At 42.4% G+C, this 19,826-nt stretch overlaps 1 protein-coding gene across 1 annotated transcript in view; it reads left to right on the forward strand.

The window, feature by feature from the left end:
• The first annotated feature begins 16,922 nt into the window (after positions 1-16,922).
• LOC118561490 (NACHT, LRR and PYD domains-containing protein 12-like) overlaps positions 16,923-19,826 on the forward strand; it is a 90,632-nt gene continuing 87,728 nt past the window's right edge. Inside the window, exons 1-2 of the mRNA XM_036133612.1 lie at positions 16,923-17,190; positions 19,512-19,652. Coding sequence (XP_035989505.1) covers positions 17,063-17,190; positions 19,512-19,652 — 269 coding nt within the window. The 5' untranslated portion in view covers positions 16,923-17,062. The remainder of the gene's footprint in view (positions 17,191-19,511; positions 19,653-19,826) is intronic.

Raw genomic sequence — 19,826 nt, forward strand, 5'->3', positions numbered from 1 at the left:
GGAGTAGACGACGCCTGAGGAAAAGGATGAGTAACCTGAGCACCTGGGACCTTAGGGACAGTTTTAGCTGGTTGAGCCCAACGTTCTAAAATATTTTTCTGGAGATCCAAAGATTCATGTAGACATTGTTGAAGCATGTCCACCTCATCTTTTAAACTTTGAACTTTACGTTCCAGATCATGGGTATTGAGGTTTGGGAGCGACCTGAAGTCCAGATCATCATCTATATCAGCCAAGTCAGGATGAGTGGCCATAATGCACACTTGTGTGAACCCCAGTCTGTATAATGCAAATTATGCTGGAATAACTTCAGTTCTGTTCACACAGAAATAATTCCAAAACTTTGAGTTATTAAATGTTGTTGTTTTTTTTTCTTTCTTCTTTTTAACTGTCCTCTTGTCTTTTCTAAAGAAATTATGCTGCTGAGTCTGATGAATAGCTCCCGTACATTTGTTTTAATCCATTTTCAGTCAGAGTTCAAGATTTTTCTTTGTCCTATCTTCTTTTATTTATATATATATAAATTTTGTTTTTATTATTTTATTTTATTATTTTTTTACTCACGGTTTCATTTCGTATCTTCTCAGATGAATTTGTCCTGCAGCTCTGATCCAGTACAGAGTTGAGTCCGGTGAAAAAGTTCCGAAGAGATTGTTCAGGAAAAACTTGCAGCGCGCGCTCAGCTGATGAGGGGGATTTCCGCTTCACTCCCCCGTGCATACATGCACATTCAGAAATTATACAGCATAATCCGTCTCACGATCAGGCAGCGCAGTTGCTCCAAAGTTGTCACAGTGAAGGATTTTAACGGAGGCCCATACTATACTCCGAAAACGGCGTTTTGAAAATTCCGCTTGTTGCCATGGAAACGCTCTGTCGTCCGCGTCTGGGTTAGCCTGGTTCGTTTCCCACTGGTACGGCGGACATTCACTGCACTGCAAAGTACCTCCTTAGCATTTCAATCACCAGTCGATAGAAGATACTGCATTCTGAGGTCCAAGATAAGATGTTCGGGCGCCATTTGTAACGGTTTGGGTTGTGTGGAAGGGTGGAGATGAGGCATAGGCTCGTTGAGACGTTCAGAAACTCACGACCACATTGGTACTGGAAATTCCACAATGCTGTCCTTTAATGAATTCTCTTCACCAACCTTACAAAGCCCGGTTGAACGGCTGCTATTTTATCAGACAATGACATGAGCAGAGTTCCAACAACCTAAAACGTCACTAAATAAAATAGGATGCTAACATAACCGCCTCCGTTTTGCATATATATCTCCCGCGCTCTCTACATAGAAAAACAGTGGCGCATACATATGACGTCACTAGTGAGACTGTAGTGTCTTAAAGAGATATATACAATTACGGTTGTTACAAGTGGCGCCGGATTGATTTTGAAGGTGTGTGTGGAGGGCAGTAGGATGTTTCATCACCTTGCACTCTATCATTAGGCAGCTTTACTGTAAAGGCACACGTGCTGTTAGGATTCTGCTGTGTTTGGTTCCTTGTGTGAGTGAGAGTTCCTGTTTCAGAGAAGATCTCTGCTGGAGAGTCCCGTCAGCTCTGGATCCTGCACACCTGGAGCAAATCTCCTGATCAGGCTGACTGGGGCTTAAAAGGAGCTGCAGGATCATCACTCTTCGCCGGATGATCACCTATGATGGTGTTCCCAGACACTTCTCCAGTCTTAGTGGCTTTTCTGGGGGAATTTCTGCATTTCTGATCTTGGTCTCAGGATTGTTCCTTCCTGTGTTTCAGACTCTTTGTGATGATCGCTGCTTACCTTCAGGTTGCTCTCAAAGAAGACTTGTGTGCTGCCGTTGCAGCTTTGTGGTGTCCTCAGTCTCCTTTACCTGTCTGCCCGCTCTCCAGCCTGTTGCTCACCCCCAAGAAAGCAACCTTAGCGGAAGTGACTGTGGTTCTCTGGGACCCTGGAGCATTCCCTCTCCACCAACACTGAATCCTAACTCCCTCCCCGCTCTTACCAACTACAGCAGAGTCAGTCCTCTCCTCCTGTCATTTTCTGCCCCCTTACCGACTCTTAACTCATCTCTCTCCTCTGTACACCAACCCGAAGCGCATTCTGGAAATGCTGAGCTCACCTTGGTGGATTTGACTCCTTTACTGAATCTTTGGAAATAAACCTTCTTCACTTTAACTGCTCTCTGTGTCATTCTGCATGTGGGTCAGGAAATTGCCTCAAAACATGAAACCTGCTCATTGTTTTCATATAGTAATGTTCACCTGGAGCCTTTTAATCATCAAAATAAGTCCAAAGGTAACTTACAAAAATCTTTTTAAAACGGAAATTCTGTAACAAACAGCAGAGCTCAGGAATATGAAGGAGCTCCTTTTTCCACAGAAAGGAGTGGAAAGGTATTTCTCTGTGTTCAGCAGTGGTAAAGTGTGTTATTAGTGAAATAAATGGCTACTCTCTGAACGTCGCTGTTCACCTGTCATTGTTATCCAGGTGATTTATTGAGAATGCTGATCATCAATAAAAGCAACTGATATCTAAATCCTGAGCAGGACAACAGGAAATAATCTCCACTGGTGCAAGGACACAGTTTGGCGCTGCGCTGCAGAAACCAACTTGGCCGGTCTTCTAACACTGGAGATGGTGAGGAAAGAAAACCATTCAGTGGGTCTGCAGCTGGACCGCTGCTACCCTACATGATTTACTGATTTAAAGAGTCTGAGCAGAATTATTTTAGTTTTTATTGATTTTTCCCTTTATTATGACCAAATCTGTGAAGAAACTGTTAGAAATTGTCTTTTATGGCTAAACCTACACATGTCCTTAGTAACGTTTAATTAGTGAATTTACTTTTCTGCTGACGGAGGCTTTTTCCATGAGCTTACTGTGACTGTGCGGTGAAGCTAACTAAAAATAAAAACTGACTTTTAAGCTGTTAAATGTGGTTGAAAGGTTTTCCAGAGAGCAGAAATGAAGCGAATGTTGTGGCTTCAGCTGCTCCTCTGGATGTCACAGACACAGCGCCCCAACCTGGGAATGGCAGTCCTCCTTCTCACCAGCATCACGCAGACTTGATCACGCAGATCAGGGTTAGGAGTTAAGCTCTGGGTTAGGATTTAACCCGTGTGTGAAGGCTTAGCACTTTTCTTCCTTTTGGAATGTGTTAGAAACAGTTACTTAGGAAAAGTAACCTGATTACTGATTATTCCTTTGAAAAGTAACTAAGTTACAAGACTGATTACTTAAATATAAAAGTAACTGAGTTAGATTACAAGTTACTTTATTATTTACTTATACAGCTGCCGGCAACGCCCCCACCACCTCACCATAAAGACCATAACCAGTTTTGCCAATACTCACTTTATTTGAAGAGTATTCATCAATAAAATTAACAACGTCTGAAATTTTAAGTTCAACTTAAGAACTTTAAATGAAAACAGAATGTTTTTCAAAAATATATATGAAAAAAGACTGTCCCTTTTGCCTTTGCCAAAATACTTTTTGAAAATGAATAAAAAGTATTTTTTAGCTAACTTTACATACATACTTTTTGAAAAAATAAAACAAAGACAGTCCTTGACTTCACAAAAAAATTTTTTTCTTTAAATAAAATAACAGTCCCTTGATCCTGATATATTGAACAGCTTACATTGTAAATGCAAAATTTGCCATTTATAATCAACATTGTTTAAACTGTTTTTTAATGTAGCTATTATCAAACCTTTCCAAGAGAACAGCAAACATTTTATAAACACTGAACCTGTTATTTACAGCATTAGAGCAGCAAAGTGTGGTTCTACAAAAGAGCAACAGCTTATAACACCAAATGTAACCTCTATTGTCTGCATTTTTTTCTTTGTTTTATTTCTATTCTGTAATGGCTAGAAGTGAAACAGTGGAGTGGTGCCATTGAACCAGTGGTTGTAGCTCATTAACAGAAGTTTTTCAAACGTCTTATCAGAAAGTCTATTTCTCCTAGGCGTGAGCAGCAAACCTCCAAGACTGAAAAGCCGCTCCACAGAAGCACTTGATGGGGTTGGAGTGTTATACTTCAAGAAAATATTCTTTCTGTTTGAAAACTGATGCAGAATGTGAAGGTCATATGCTGAGCTCAGGTAGTCCATGACTTCCTTTTCTGCAGAGTAGGTGTCATCCTCTGGCTCCACCTCAAAGGAGAAAAAGTCCATCTCACCTTGGCTGGCAGATGTGGAGGCCACACCTGGAGGACTCTGTGCAGCAGGAGCAGTTGTTAGAAGTTCTTTTACTAGATCCTTCCTACCTGCAGCTCTAAGCCATCCAAGTTTAAATGTTGGACAACTGGCAGCTGTGAGAAGATCATCTTTGTCATCCAGCACAGCAGCAAAACCAACATGGATAGCCTGAAAAATATAATAGATTCTGTATGTTTATGGCTATAAGGCCAAAAAGTAATTTCAATGTATTACTTGTACTGTGGGATCAGTATCATGGATCAAATTTTGTTTAAGGTTACTTATTAAAATTTGTATAAATTTTATCTTTTTATCTCAGAATTGCAATGCCACTGAATATTCTGTTCCATATTCATTAGCAGTGTAAGATGGAACATGCCTTCACTGTGGCATCTGGAAGGCCTGCAGTCATCCTGGAGAGGACATCTTTACCTGCCAGGGTCCTCTGCATCAGGACTTCAAGTGTGGCCAGTAAAGTCCCACATGGGCAGTCACCTTGCAGAATGTCTAGGGCTGCAGTCATAGGCTTCATGACAGAGCAGTATTCATGGAGGAACTGCTACTCTTTGTCTTTGAAACACTTAACTCCCAGCTTGGTGCACAGCATGTTCAGCTCACTCATGGGCATTTCTATGATTCTATTCACAGCATCAGAAAATGAATTCCACCTTGTGGATGTTGGTAGCAGCAGCTTTCTTTCACTGACTTCCTCCACTGCTTCTGATGCAAGGCTAGATCTCCTTGATTTGGTCCAGAGAGCTGTGCATGTTGCTGCTCCTGAACACAGCCTTGCTCTCTGCATTGCTTGTTAAATATTTCTCCACATCATTGGTGGAAATGATGTTTATGGTGTGTGAAGCACATCTGCGGTGGGGTGGGAGACACAGCTGGCCGTCACTTTGGTTCTCAGCTGAGAGGATTTCTGACACATCCCAGAAAATGACAGCATCGTCTGTGGAAGTGGACTCTTCCTCCCCCGTCTCCTCCTCATCATCATCAGACTCTTCAGCTGGCCGATAAACTTGAAACGCTTTAACAAAGTTGGATCCGTTATCGGTCACTGTTGCAGCTACTTTGTTGAGTAATCCATGAGAAGAGTGGATGTTTTCCATTTCTGCAGCGATCACATCATACGTGTGTCTACCGTGAATTCTCCGACATGCTGATGCAGCCTTGTTGCGCTCCGATGTGGATTTACTGATCCAGTGGAGCGTTAGGCCCAGATAGCTTCTGTTGTTAGCAGACCAGATATCAGCAGCAGTGGAAACAAAGTGGACATCTTTCAGCGCAGCTTTTAGACTTCTCTCCATCTCTGCATTCTCCTTCTCCAGGTCAGATGAAAAGGATGTTGTGTGGGGCAGCTCGGCACTGATAGTGGTAGGAATCTGGTTTATGACGGCACCAAACGAGGGCCAATCAACAGTGTTTAAGGGCAGCATTTCTTTAACAACATATCGCCCAACCAACTTCTTCAGCTCTCCACCACTTACTGCTTTGGCAGCGAAGTGCAGCTTTTGTTGTTTGGCTGGCAGGGGCCCTCCTGCAGTCACGGCTCTTTGCTTGGAACCACCTGCAGTCAAAGCCGGTTGGTTTGACTGCGCTGTGCTGTGAGGTCAAAGGTTACTTCAGGTTTGACGTCGTGTTTTTGAAGCTGGATAACACTTTGTCACCAGCACAGAGAGTACAACCAACCTTGATATTATCATCTTTAGATGACACAAACTCAAAGTAAGGACTATATTTCCAGCTGGAAAACGCACACCTTTCCTCTCCCTGCATTGTTATTGACGTGTGTGTCACCGGTTGCGTCTTTCCTCGTGTGGTGGAGGTGACGCAACGTCACTCTCAGAGAAGCAAACCATTTTCCCCCCAAATTAAAATCACAAAAAAAGTAACGTAGAGTGGATTGGATAAGGAATTTTAATCTGATTACTAGTTTGGAAAAAGTAACGCGTTTGTTTGATCTTCATTAAAAAAGTAGGCACAATAGAGTAACGCGCTACTAAGTAACGCGTTCCTGGCATCACTGTTTAGAAATCAGCTGTGTGGGCATATCTCTACGTTTGTTGGTGAGAGCGTGCGTCACGTGGTGCGCACTGGGCCATGGTGTGGATGGATGCGCTGTTTCTGTGCGCCACACGCATCATGTGGTAGGAGTAGTGTTGGTGTGGCTCAGGTGCGCTGATGGTTTGTGCGCCGCCTCCACATAGAATCCTGCAGACGCCCCAAATTCATGGAAGCTGCTTAACAACAAAGTTTACTTTGACGGAGAAAACAAGGAAATGGACACAAGCGTTTATTCATTTCAAGAACTGATTTCCTGTTAATCATCTGGCGGTTAACGAGCACCGAGTCTGTGACGTCACCGCAGCACGCAGGGTTTCTAGATGCGGAGCAACAGACGGCGGAGCCAGTTCACATCACTTCGCTAAAGTTAGAAAGATATTCACAGATTGGGCTTTTCCGGGTCAAGAACTCATCGGAGGATCATTTCTTCTACAAAGCGACACCTCTCTGCAACCACAGCAAGGCAGACAGTGAGCTACAATCGTAGTTTCCTCAAAACGAGTCTCCCACCGCGCTGGGAGAATTACATTGGACTCTATGCAGAGCTCGCTGCTCCGCAGATGCTTAGGGACCGTCTGCAAGTTGAAGCACCAGAAGAATAATGATGGAGAAATATTCAGCAGACTGATACAAATGAATAAAGCTAGAAAGTCAGATCAAGGAGAAAGGCAATCGTTTAATACAAAACACGAGACACTAGCCTTAACCAGCATAGCAGTCATTTTAACACGTGGGGAAACAAAACATTAAAAGAGGCCCAAACATTCAATTTTAGCAAATTTATAAATGTTTCACACATGAAATTCAACCAGAAAATCACAATTCTCCATGTGGTCAGCTGTCTTTAGTTTGAATCTAGAATCCTAAAATGCTCTAAACTGAATAGTGGAATGAAGTGAAAAAAGCCGAGCTAAAAAAACGAGCCGGTGGAACGAAGCACATCTAGCATAAAAATCTGAGTAAAATCTAAATGACTGAGTGATTTAACAAGGACTCATTCAGGAGGTCCCAGAGGAACCAGAACAACATCTGAAGCTCTGCAGGACTCACTGCCTCAGTTAAGGTCAGAGGTCAGGATTCAACAATTAGAGAGAAACTGGGAAAAATGGCCTCCATGGGAGAGGTCCAAGACCAGAACCACTGCTGACCCAGAAGAACCCAAAGACCCGTCTCACATTTACCAAAAACATCTTGATGATCATCAAGACTTTTGGGGAAATATTCTGTGGACTGATGAGACATTTTCAGTTTTATTAGATAAAGTTATTCAGGGTGAAAAAGTTTCCACTAATGAGCCTGGATGTGCTGCTTTGTGTTGATCTGCCAAATAAAATCCCAATAAAATCAGCAGTTTGTGGTGGTCAGCTAATAAAATGAGACAAAGTTTAATGGGGTGTGAATACTTTAGCAGGGGCCTGTATTGTAACTAAGTTTGCTAGCAGGACTCTGCAGCAGGTGATGGATGTTGAGCAGCTGATGTGTGGATGAAAAGCCAGAGAAAATGAATGTGCTCAGCTTTGATGGTGTGTAAACTTTCCTAGCAGCAGAAGCAGTTGAAGGTTTTCTCTGAGCAGTGAGCAGACTGCAGAGTTGGACTGAAGGGAGACTCTGAAGTCTGAAGGTAGAACGGTTAGAAATAAGACGCTGCATTTTAGGAAGAGAAGAGCTGCAGTTCTAACAGCCCTGATGTTAGATAAAACTCCATCTTTAATCCAGCAAATAGAAATCTCTGCTTCTGGGAGTCAGAGGAAGCTGAAAGCTGGGAGCTTCTAGAATGGGGAGCAAAGCAACATGGAGGCTCTCAGAAATGTTTCCATCCTTCAGCTTTTCTAGCCCAGTTCCAGCAGCTCAACATGAAGCCAGATGGAGATTTGGCCAAAGAGCCGACCGCTTGTCATTGTTCATCATTTAGAAATCAGACTGTGAGGACATCACAGAGCTGCAGTCATCACACGACACCAGAACCCAGCAGAACCCAGAGAAGAAGCAGCAGCCGTGGTTCTGTTATGGATCAAGGTACCGTGGTCCATGAAAGGCTCATTAAAACAGAACCTTAGAAACTAGAGAATGGGCTTTTACTGCAGAAAAGTTTACAGTCCTAACAGAGTTTCATTTAAAGACGTTTTGGTTCCAGGCGGTTCTGTAGGAGTCGGACCCTGGAGCGGGCTCAGGAACCCGACTGCAGGTTGAGGTTGTTCAGTAGAATCCAGTTTCTACCAGTGAGTTCTGTGGTGCTGCTCGGTTGGCCTTTAACTTTTTAATCTCTAAACCTTAACAAGGATCAGATCTGCGGTGAGTCTGGACTGAGATCTTGGAGAACGGTGGAAATGCTGCGGTGAAACCAGAACTTTGGCTGTTTTTTGGACCCAGGGAGAATATTTGCTCAGCGCTGAACTTCCACTACATGCAGGAATTTGCTGAGACGTTTGGTCGCTCAGTGCTGCTGCAGGTTGAGATCTAGAGGGCTGTGGGCCACCATGAGGGCATTTATGGCCAGGGAGAAAACACACAGCACGCTGCTGTTGGCATGAAAGGAGGGAAAACAGGAAGGAGGCACCGTTCTGGACCGGCTCAGTTCCCACAACAGTTCTGGTTCTGTTTGCTTCACTGTTAACCGTCATCTCAACATATTATTGTCCTTTTCCATCATTAACTTGGTTCTAAAAAGTGTTGCTTTAGTGAACATAGTTCTGTGATGTAGAACATGAAGCTGTTACTGATTAGAGAAAAGAAACGCTTTAACCCAGAGATGGAAATCTGATCAACATCAATAAATCAACATCAATAAATAAATATCAATAAATTAATATAAAATGAACAACAAGTTAAAGAAAGCAACATATTCCTCCTAGAATCATCCCTGCTGTGTTTTTCTCTGCAATGAAACGTTTGTCAGGAATAAATCTGTAATTTTCTCCAATCTGGAGGCAGAGGCTCTGTTTAAAGGAAGTAAATATCTGTTCTGTAGCTGTTTTACCTCCACATGTCCATTAGAAGATTTGCTGCTTCTACCTGGAAAATAGACGTCTATTCTGAGCCTGTTTTTCTATCCAGCTCTGTGGACCAGAACCCAGCCGCTGTAGAACCTGTGATCAATAACTAAGATTCATATTTTCATCTGTAAATCTCAGTTTATTAGTATGTTCCATATTTCCACTGATGGCGTTATTACTGCTGTGTTACTAGTCTGTTAGATGGAGTCATTAAGGTGGTTCAGCTCACTGGCTGATAACAGCCTGACTGACTTTAAAACAAATAGCAGCTGCTTCTAAAACCTGCAGAGGTTCTATCAGATCGGTTCTGGTTCTATATGGATCTCCTCAGGAGAACCTTGACTGCTCATTTTATAATAAATATGTTAGCTAAAGGTTAGCGGGCAGCTGCCATGTGGAATAAAAAGACAAAGATGCAGGAAGGTTTGGTTTAATATGTGTGTTAATCAGCTGATAGGACCATTTGGACCAAAACTTTTAGCTTTCAGAACCAGAACAAAGCAAATGAAAGCACTAAACCCTGTTGATAATGATGGAAATATGTTGCAGTTGTTTATTGTCCTAAAACCTTAATACCATCCGACCAGAACCATGTATTGATTTGGCTAAAGGAGCAGAACCTGGCTGGCTGGTTCTGGTCCAGTTCTAGACATTAAATAATGATCCTTGTCTGAGGAATGTGGAAACCATCTCCTGCTGCCTTTGATTTGTTTCCCCAGAACCTTTGAACAACTTTAAAATATTCTTTATGAAGTTAAATTATTAACTTTATTTTTCATGAACTTTAAACACAAATATCATCTTTAGCTTTGAACGGATCCAGAACCGATCAGAATAAAAGCATATTCAGAACCAGGAGCTCAGCTTTTAGCTACTTTGTAGACATGATTCTGGGAGGAAGATTTTTTAATAAAGTTCAGTTTTTTCCAGTGTTGCTGCTCATGTGCATTTAAGAAGCTAAATGAGAGACGAGGGGAACCGGTTCTGCTGCTCAGACGGACTCTGGACTCCCCAGCAGAAGAGAAAACAGAGCAATAGTTAGAAAAGCAGTTCTCACTAACTTTCCAGCTGCAGACCTTGCAGAGGGAAAAAGTCCAAATGGTGGAGTGATGAAAAAAGAGGCAAAGCAGCGACTTGTTCCATCCTCTGATGATTAGAAATGAAAGCAGGAAAATCTGCAAAGTGCTTCTTTAGGATCCTGTTCTACGGCTGCAGCTTCTATCTGCTAAATATCTGACAGTTTGGCTTCTAAAGCTTTTGTAGACGAGGTCTAAAGGAAACTTTCTCACTTCTGTGGCTTTATTTTCTGGTTGAACTTTGCTGGTTTTAGGCAGGTTTCTTTCCTCCAACACTTGATGCTCAGACCAGAAGGTTAGCTCTGGTTGCTCAGAGCTCGCTGAGGATCAAGGACGTTTGAAGGTGAAGACGTGACTTTATTGATATGTTGATGGAAATAAATTACTATTCTGAATTAACAAGGAGGAGATGGGTGGTCTTCATTAATCAGCATTTATTGGATCCTTGCAGGGAGAACAGAACCAGTCTGTGGAAGATGTTCAATCTGCTCTAACTAGACAGAGAAATGTTCTTTTCTAGATCTGGCTCACTAGAGGCAGCCTTCAAGAGCGACTCCCCGACGCCTGCAGCTTTCCTTTCTGCCTACCGCTATCTGTGCTCCTCAACCTTGGCTCTCTCTCTGAGACTAAACACAATCAGGCCTTCAACCGCGCAACATAGATTGAATCCTTTTGTCAGGCTGTTGGTATTTAGAAAGCAAGGATAGGAGAGAAACTTTACTCAACATAACAGTTTGAACTTTTCTATCTGAGCAACAGATGATTGATTTGCTCGTTTAAATAGTGACAGTGATGGTGGAGAAGATCCTCCAGGCTGGGCTCTGTGAGGTCAAAGGTCAGGTAGGTTACAGCAGGGAAATCATGATCCCCAAGTTGCTGAATATTTGCAGCTTTTCCATCTTTTTCTGACTGCGTTCAGTTCAGATGATCTTTTAGTTCCTTCCTGCAGAGATCTGAACTTTCCACCATGATTCCTGTCTGATTCCAGCAGAGCAGCAACACAGATGATGGTTTAAAGACAAACTGAAGCAGATGCAGACAGGAAGGATTGATGGCTGCAGTTAGTTGGTGTGGACAGCAGGTGGCGCTGCTGCATGGCACACAGAGGGAGAGCAGCAGCTTCCTGCAGGGACACATGAAGAGCAGCATGAAGCTGAGCTGGGAGACATGAAGCTTTAACATCTGCTGAACTCTTCAGCTCCTCTTTCCCTCAGATCTGCCCTGAAGCAGCTTTAAGGTGGAAAACTGCTGCAGCTGGAGGAGATTCTGCAAAACCAACATGTTGCTTTGCTTTCTGTCCCACAAGCTCTGAAGAAGCATCAGAAACAATAATGTGGTTTTAGTCATGGCCAGTTTCCTGCTCTGTGTGTCTAAATGTTGGTTTTGAGTCAATCAAGAATTGATAAAGCTTATAGATCCCACTGCAGAACTTCATTGGTTCTGTTGGAAATTAGCTGAGTCCAAATTCACGGGTTTTATCCTTCTGAGGCCGCGGAGACGACAAGGCTGGAAGTAAATGACTGTGAAACTGGATGGTGTAGCCTTCTTGGTCTGTTCCAGCCTTTACCTCAGAGAAACTTTTGTTCTTTACCAAATGGGACAGAATGAAGCAAAGTGCTGTGAAGCTGGAAACATGGAGCCCAAACCGTTGCTCCATTTTAGGTTGGTTACTTATTTCTAGAGAAACTCTAGTAGTTCTGCTGTTGCAGGCATTTGTTAAAGATAAGCAAATTATTAATTTACAAATTTACTCATGTTTTCCTGCTCCCCAGTAAGACATTAAAGTTAAATAAATGATGCCACTGTGAAGCCTATCTTTAGTCTGAATGAATGATATCTGTTTATCTTCCTCTCAGCAGTGAAAGCCAGCAGGAGTTTGAAAACAACAAACTAAACAGAGCAGATAATTGAGGTTTACACAGCTACAATCTCATTTAAAAACATTGCAAAAGTTAATTTTGTGTCACAGAAAGAGTAACATATTAAACTTTAACCTCTTTTTGCCGCTCTCTTCCCCCACTGCTGTTTCCTCTTTAACAATCCTCTTCAACCTCCAATGAATCAAGGAATATGATGGTCCTTGAAGCCTTCCTTAAATCTGGAGAAAAGAAGATTTGTCGGCTGCCTTTGGAGGAACCGTCTAATTTAGTCAGCCTTTGTCGTATCGCTGTTACCTATTCAGCCCATAAATGTAACATTCAAATGATGCTGTGTCCAGATTCAGAGACTTAATCCTTTGAAGGCTGGATTTGTCGACCAATTAAATCACAGCAATGTGACTTTGATGGTCCAAGCAGTAAAGGACAGTCGGCAGATGCAGAAGTTCACAAAACAGGGGCTCTATTTAACCCAAAAATAAGCTTTACAGAAATTATACAAGAATCAAAATGTTGGGCCCATAAAAGAGGTCAAAATACCAAAACTCTACTTAAAACAGTTAACATCAAACTAACTCAAACTAACAGACCTCCCTAATGACACAGAAGGGGAAACTTAAATAGTAGCTGATCAGCCTACAAAGGAACAAAAAGGGGTTAAAAAACACAAAAACCTAACTGAAACTAACAAAAACAGATCCCATTCCACCACCCTTGATCTTGAAATGTGGAATGAGTGAATTTTCCAGTCTCCATATTAGCTGGCTCCGCCCCTTTTCCGCCTCTTTGCTCAAACAGAGGCCTGGAGCAGCAGCCACTGAGGTAACCTGTTTGTGTGGCTGTATCTGCAGCCATCACAGTGATGAAAACTGTTCAGGTTGTCCAAAACTTTGCTGTGAGTCGACTGGCCTGCTCAAAGGGAACTGATATAACACCTGTTTAAAGGGGACGTATCATGCAAAATCCACTTTCTTAGCCCTTAAATATGGTTTCTTGTGTACTTGGAGTCTCTAAAACTGCAGAAAAGTTGAATGTAGTCTTTTCAGGTGCTGGATAGATATATTTCTATTATTTTTGGGTCATATTTTTCAAGCCGTTCAGTTTTCTGTTTTCTATTTTGTTTTTTGAACAAATATGTAACACTTATAACTTTGCAGGATGAGAGAAAAGTGTAAGATTGGAACTAAATGAATAAACAAGATGTTTGAGCCAGCAGGTTCAGCTACTGCAGGAGATCTGGAGTAAATGGTTAAATGTGAAATTAGATGGCTTGTATTTTTTATTTTATTTATTTTTTTTTGAAGAAAAAAATGTCTTGATTAAACAAATAAGAAGGTCTGAAATACAGCAAGTTGGTACCAATAGAGTACTCAATGTCAACAGTATATTAGACTCTCATTCAAAATCAATTTCTCTTACTGTCACGTTTTGACTTTTTGCCTCAGTGTAAGTTTCTGTCATAGGTTTAGGTTTTGTTTTAGTTTGGGTTTGTCTTGATTTGTCCTGAAACGACAGTCATTCAGATCACATCTCTCTAAAAATCCTGTCTGTTTGCCTGTAACTCCCCTTCACCAGTCACCATCCAATCAGCTTCAGTTTAATTTCAGTCACTTCCCTTCCCCTGATCAGCTCCACCCATTCCAGTAATTAGTTTCACTCCGTTCACCTGCTCACTCCCCTACTTATACCTGCATCTGTCCCCTGCACTCTGTTCAGATCATTGTTTTAACATCCTTATTGGTGAGTCTTGTCCAGCATTTCCTGTTCTCTGTTTGCGCTGGTGCCTTTCAGCAAGAAGGTTCTGGGTTCAAATCCTACCCTGGGTCTTTCTGCATGGAGTTTGCATGTTCTCCCTGTGCATGTGTGGGTTCTCTCCGGGTACTCCGGCTTCCTCCCACAGTCCAAAAACATGGCTGTTAGGTTAATTGATTTCTCTAAATTGTCCTTAGGTGTGAGTGTGTGTGTGAATGGTTGTTTGTCTCTCTGTGTTGCCCTCTGACAGACTGGTGACCTGTCCAGGGTGTACCCCGCCTCTCACCCAGTGAACGCTGGAGATAGACACCAGCAACCATGATGCCTACGTACCTCTTCTTGTTGTTCCTCAATCACTTGTCTGAAATATAAATAATGTACAAAATATAAACCAGAACACCAAAAAATGTTCAACTGCATCCCAATAAAACTGGTACATGAGGTAATCAATTTGAAAGAAAAAGTGCACATTACCTTTAGCAAACATAAATACGCTTGTCATTTGAATTAAATCAGAACAAAATAATATAGTAAAATAAACAACATTCTGGGTAGAAAGTGCATCGTTATCTACTCATCCACTATTGAAAGATTTTTGTGCAAGAAGATGAATCTACCAACACTGTGTGGTGCAAGGTGAAACCGTTTGCACTGACAATGTCCCCGGCAGAGGAGAAAACTCTCACTTGGAGCTGAAGTCCAGGGGACACAGAGGAGACGTGTTGCCAGTTCTGCAACATGAGGGAACTTAAACCCATTGGACTTCCAGCACATAAAGGGATCAGCATCAACATCAATGGAGTCTGCTGACCTGTATGAAGCAACGTCATCCTTAACTATGTGAGAAAAAGCCTTCTTTCATTACTGTACTGTCTTCATCTCTCGGTGCCGTGGATTTGAGAAACATTTCCTTCAGTGAGAGGACCATTGATGATGTGGGGGTTGTTTCGCTGCTCATGAGTGATGTCACAGTTTTCAGTGGTTTAACTTCTTCAATTAGTTGCTCTGCCATCTTTTGTTCAGCTTCAGTTAACATTGCAGTGTCCTTGACTTGACTCCTCAGGTTTTTGTCCTAGTTAAAGCAGAGTAGATGGCAGGCTGCTGTTCAACATAAGGGGACAACATGTCATGTGATGTCCTCCATCCATTTATCACATCAGGAATTAACTTGTGCTTCAGCAAGTTTAGCATTTCTTGTTTCAGTCAGAGCTTGGTGAGCTGTGGTGCTTCTGAGAATAAAGGTGACAACTTTCCCAAGAAGGCGGGACACCCTGTTAACAGACACTGCCTTTTAGCCACTAGATTCACTGTGAGAGCAAAACATCCTGTTTGGGGTCCCAGTTCAACAGTTTCTCTGACTGCATTTCCAATCTTTGCTGCATTATCTGTGGCCACAGGTAGAGTCGTGTTTGGCTGCTGCAGCTTCCACTTTGTGACAGCATCTCTCAGCTCCTCATTGGAGTGTTATAAAGATTTATGGTTACGACTTTATGGTTTCCTTTCAGGACTTCAGTGAACTGTACGAGGTTCGGTCACTGATAAAATTCGGATCCATTTCAAGACGTCCAACAAGTACAGACCTTGTTTTGCTCCCATCAGTCAGCAGATCTACGCTGCTGCCACACAGAACTAACTGGTTCAGAAAGTCACTCAAACCATCAGTTTTACATGTTTTAAACTTTAGTATTTAACTGTATGAATGTTACAGGTCCTGAGTATCAGGACTCCAGCAACAGTGAATGCGCAATCTGAGAAATAAAAACAGCAGTGAATCAATGATGCTTTGCATTCGGAATCCAGATTACGTCTCATTTATTAAACAAGTAAACAGGTCACAGTGTACAGCCTTGTGTGATCTCCCGTCTTTCACATAAATCAAAACATTATGATGACACAAATATAGTGTATCAAACAGCACTAGCATGTAAATGCATATTAACTGGGGCCAAGCATCAACGTGCACTGTTTACCTCTTTCACTAACCATCTCAAAATAATATCAACCGATTATTTTACAAAGAAAAGCATTTCAACATTTATAACCGGGATTTACGAAATCTCGCGATATTTCCAATACAAACATAACAAGTCTCGCGAGACGTCACCAACGTAGCATTAGCATTTTGCTAATCAAGACTCTCGGCGGATAAAGCTTAAAAGCATTAAATGTAAATATACATATCAGCTGTATCAGTACAATCTATTACAACAGGATATAATAAGTTCACAGAATAAGTTTGGAGTGTTTTCACCAAGTACATACCTGAGAAATAAAAACAGCAGTGAATCAATGATGCTTTGCATTCGGAATCCAGATTACGTCTGACGCGAACAGGAAGTCCGTCATCTAAACCAACCCGGAAACCGCGTCCCCCGATCAAAGATTCCCTCTTACTACTGTTACATTTTTAGAATTATTCCTCAGGAAAGTGCAAAATATGGCAACCAGCTATGCCAAAATATAACAGAAAATTATTTTGTTTCTACAAAATAAATATATAAAAAAACAAATACATAATAACAACCAAAAACATGGGGTGACATTTTTAGGTGCACCACATGAATGTTGAAGGTGTGTTTAGTTTCTCCTGTCTTTTTACTGCTGGCTGTAAAACACAATTGCCCCCTAAGATAATAAATGTACATTGGACCTTGAACCTTGAAGTAGGATTGGCAGCATGAAGGTGGATGTTTACCTCAGAGGAAAAAGGAGAGACAGAAGAAGTGACAGCAGTCACCTCCAGACTTAAAAACCCAGAAGTTTAAATCTGACCGTAGTGTTTTACAGCTCAATTCACTGCTGATACAAAGAGAAGAAGAAATTAAAAGAAAGGTGTTTAAACACAGGTAAACCTTGACAGGTGGGTGGAGCTTCAGGTGAGTCAGTGATAGTCAGGTATCAGATCAGGAGAGACGGGTTCAGGGTCCGTTTAGTAGCAGAACAGAACAAAGAGAATATCCTGGGTCAGGGTTAGTGTTAACTTCTCCTGGTTTTCCATTCAGTGGATTTAATCTTTATGGACTGTGGAAGGATCAAGACACTGACTGGACCTGAATCCCTGGGAACTGACAGGTTCTGGTTTCTCTCTCAGACTGACTGAAGTCTGGAAGATGGAGGATTGTGATCTAAAGGAGAATAAAGAAGAACCTCCAGGATCCAGTTGTCAGTCTATGAGGAGTGACTGGTCCATGGATAAACCTCCAGACTTCAATAAAGAACCCGGACCTTCAGAATCAGAGTAAGAACTCAGTTTCTAACTGATTTACGTGATTCTGCAGAGATATAATAAAATATTAGATGTTTAATGTTGTTTTGTGTATTAAGCAAAAGTCAGTTTTCTTTTTAACTTAAAGCTAAATAATCATGAAGGATGAAGAGTGAACCACAGGAGGTTCTATACTGGGAACAAGTGGGTGGTGGATTGATCCAACATATTGATAATATCGATACCATGTCTATATCGGATCGATACCATCATGATGAAGCTGATACTTTATTTTCAGATTCTCTCTCACTGTTAGGGTTTCATCAAAGAGTTGACAGGCAAACCATGTTTTAGGTTTTAAAAAAATAATCCAAAGGAAAAAAAATCACAAAAACGCCTAATTGTCAGAAATTTAATGTCAATTTTAAACCTCTAAAAGGTTCAGGACACCGGCCCTCAAGGACTGGAGCTTGACACCCCTGATTTAGAGGTAATGAGGACTAATAAATACAAAAAAGTACAAACGTATAAAAGTGTTCAAGCCGACACAGCGTAGGGTTTAAAAGTTTTATTATTAAATGTGTGATAGTGGCAGAAGGGGCAGGCAGAGAGGAAGAGGAGAAGAATGAAGGCTGCTGACAGGAGATCCCAGCAGGAATGAGCAGATGACCAGATGCAGCAGGTGGAGACTGACTTGACCAGAAGCTGCAGAGGAAGACTTGACCAGAAGCTGCAGAGGAAGACTTGACCAGAAGCTGCAGAGGAAGACTTGACCAGAAGCTGCAGATGAGTTCCCAGTGAGGCAGAGGGAGTCACAAAGAATCCAGGAGAGACCTTTACCAGGAAGTGAACACAAGCACTAGTTAAACAAGCTAGAGAGGGCGGGGCATGAGCAGGTCCAAGGAATAAACAGGCAGAGAGACGAGAAGACACTGGAGAACAATACATGCAGGCAGCAGGACAAGATGAGACGTTGTGGCAGGAAGTGGTAGGATGAGGCCGGTACATGTAGGCAGAGTGACAGGTGAGCAGAGTGACAGGTGAGCAGAGTGACAGGTGAGCAGAGTGACAGGTGAGCAGAGAGACAGGTGAGCAGAGTGACAGGTGAGCAGAGTGACAGGTGAGCAGAGAGACAGGTGAGCAGAGTGACAGGTGAGCAGAGAGACAGGTGAGCAGAGTGACAGGTGAGCAGAGAGACAGGTGAGCAGAGAGACAGGTGAGCAGAGTGACATTAATTAGTGTCAGCAGGTGGAGCTGATGATGGTGCTGAGTGGAGGCTGGGAGGTGACTGAGCTGATGCAGCATGGAGTGAATGGAGATAATCAGTCCAGTTTAGTCCAAACAAAATCAAAAGTCTAAAATCATGACATCATGGTTCTGATGCAAAGCTCCAAATCTGAGGTTTAAAGATGGAAGCTCAGACACAAAGTCTGGTTCTCCTTCTTGTTTTGAACTGGTTGTTCTTCCTGCCTGCTGTGACCCGATGTTCGTCTTTCAGGCCTGAAGTTGTGAGACTGACTGAACTCTTTCATCATCAGAACATTTCAGTAACAGCAGCTTCAGCCTCTCAGATGCTACAAACTGAAGGTTCTAAATGGACCTGCTGGAAGTTTCTATCTTTAAACTAAAGTCCAGCTGGTTCTGGGTGGACAGGTCCAGTTAGTGTTCTCTGAGGTTCTGCTGTGGAGTCATGTTACTGTTAGCAGGTAAAGCTGTCTGTCTGCTATGTTACCATGGTAACTGCTGCTGCTCAGCTGATGCTCAGGTGATGCTGATGTTCAGACTGACGTTAAAATGTTAAAAAGTGAAGTTTTCACTGATTTCTCTTTATGTTCTGGTTTCTGAGCGGTTCTGACTCTCAGCAGAGGAACCAGCAGAACATCTTCCTCTAAAGGAGGTCTGGACCTGAAAGATTTCAGAAGCGCTGCTTTAACTGAAGGCTCTCTAACAGGAGCCGGCTCCAACATGTGAGCAGGCCGCTGTGTTCAGAACCAACACATCAGAACTTCAGAGGAAATGTTCCCTCCTTCATTCACTACATCTGACCTCACTCTGGATGTTTCTACAGACCTGGAACATGATTCCAGTTTAGACCTGAAAAGGTTTCACTCTCAGTTTTAGCCTCATTTTCTAAATAAACCAGAACTTCTCCAGATGGTTCTGAGGAGATCAGCCAGCAGACATCAGGAGGTGCATGAAGTAGTGAAGGAGAGGACAATCCAGACCCAGATGGTACCTGCTGAACTCAGGTTCCTCTGGTCCTCTACACACATGATGGGAATCAGCTTTCTGCTTTACAGACACTGACTGGACCTGAACCACTGGGAACTGACTGGTTCTGGTTTCTCTCTCAGGCTGACTGAAGTCCAGAAGATGGAGGATTATGATCTAAAGGAGGACAGAGCAGAACCTCCAGGATCCAGCTGTCCATCTATGAGGAGTGACCGGTCCAAAGAAGAACCTCCAGACTTCAGTGAAGAACCTGGACCCTCAGAGTAAGAACCCAGTTTATAACTGATCCATGTGACTCCACAGAGATATAATATCTAGAACATTAACTGGTGGATCTTCAGCGTCTCACTGGTTTGGACCTTGTTCAGCTTGTGGTTCTGCTGATGCATCAGGAGGTTACCAAGTCCAGATGCATCAGAAGAGCCACAAACATCCTC

The sequence above is a fragment of the Fundulus heteroclitus genome, unplaced genomic scaffold (genome assembly GCF_011125445.2).
Source record: "Fundulus heteroclitus isolate FHET01 unplaced genomic scaffold, MU-UCD_Fhet_4.1 scaffold_65, whole genome shotgun sequence".
NCBI lineage: Eukaryota > Metazoa > Chordata > Actinopteri > Cyprinodontiformes > Fundulidae > Fundulus > Fundulus heteroclitus.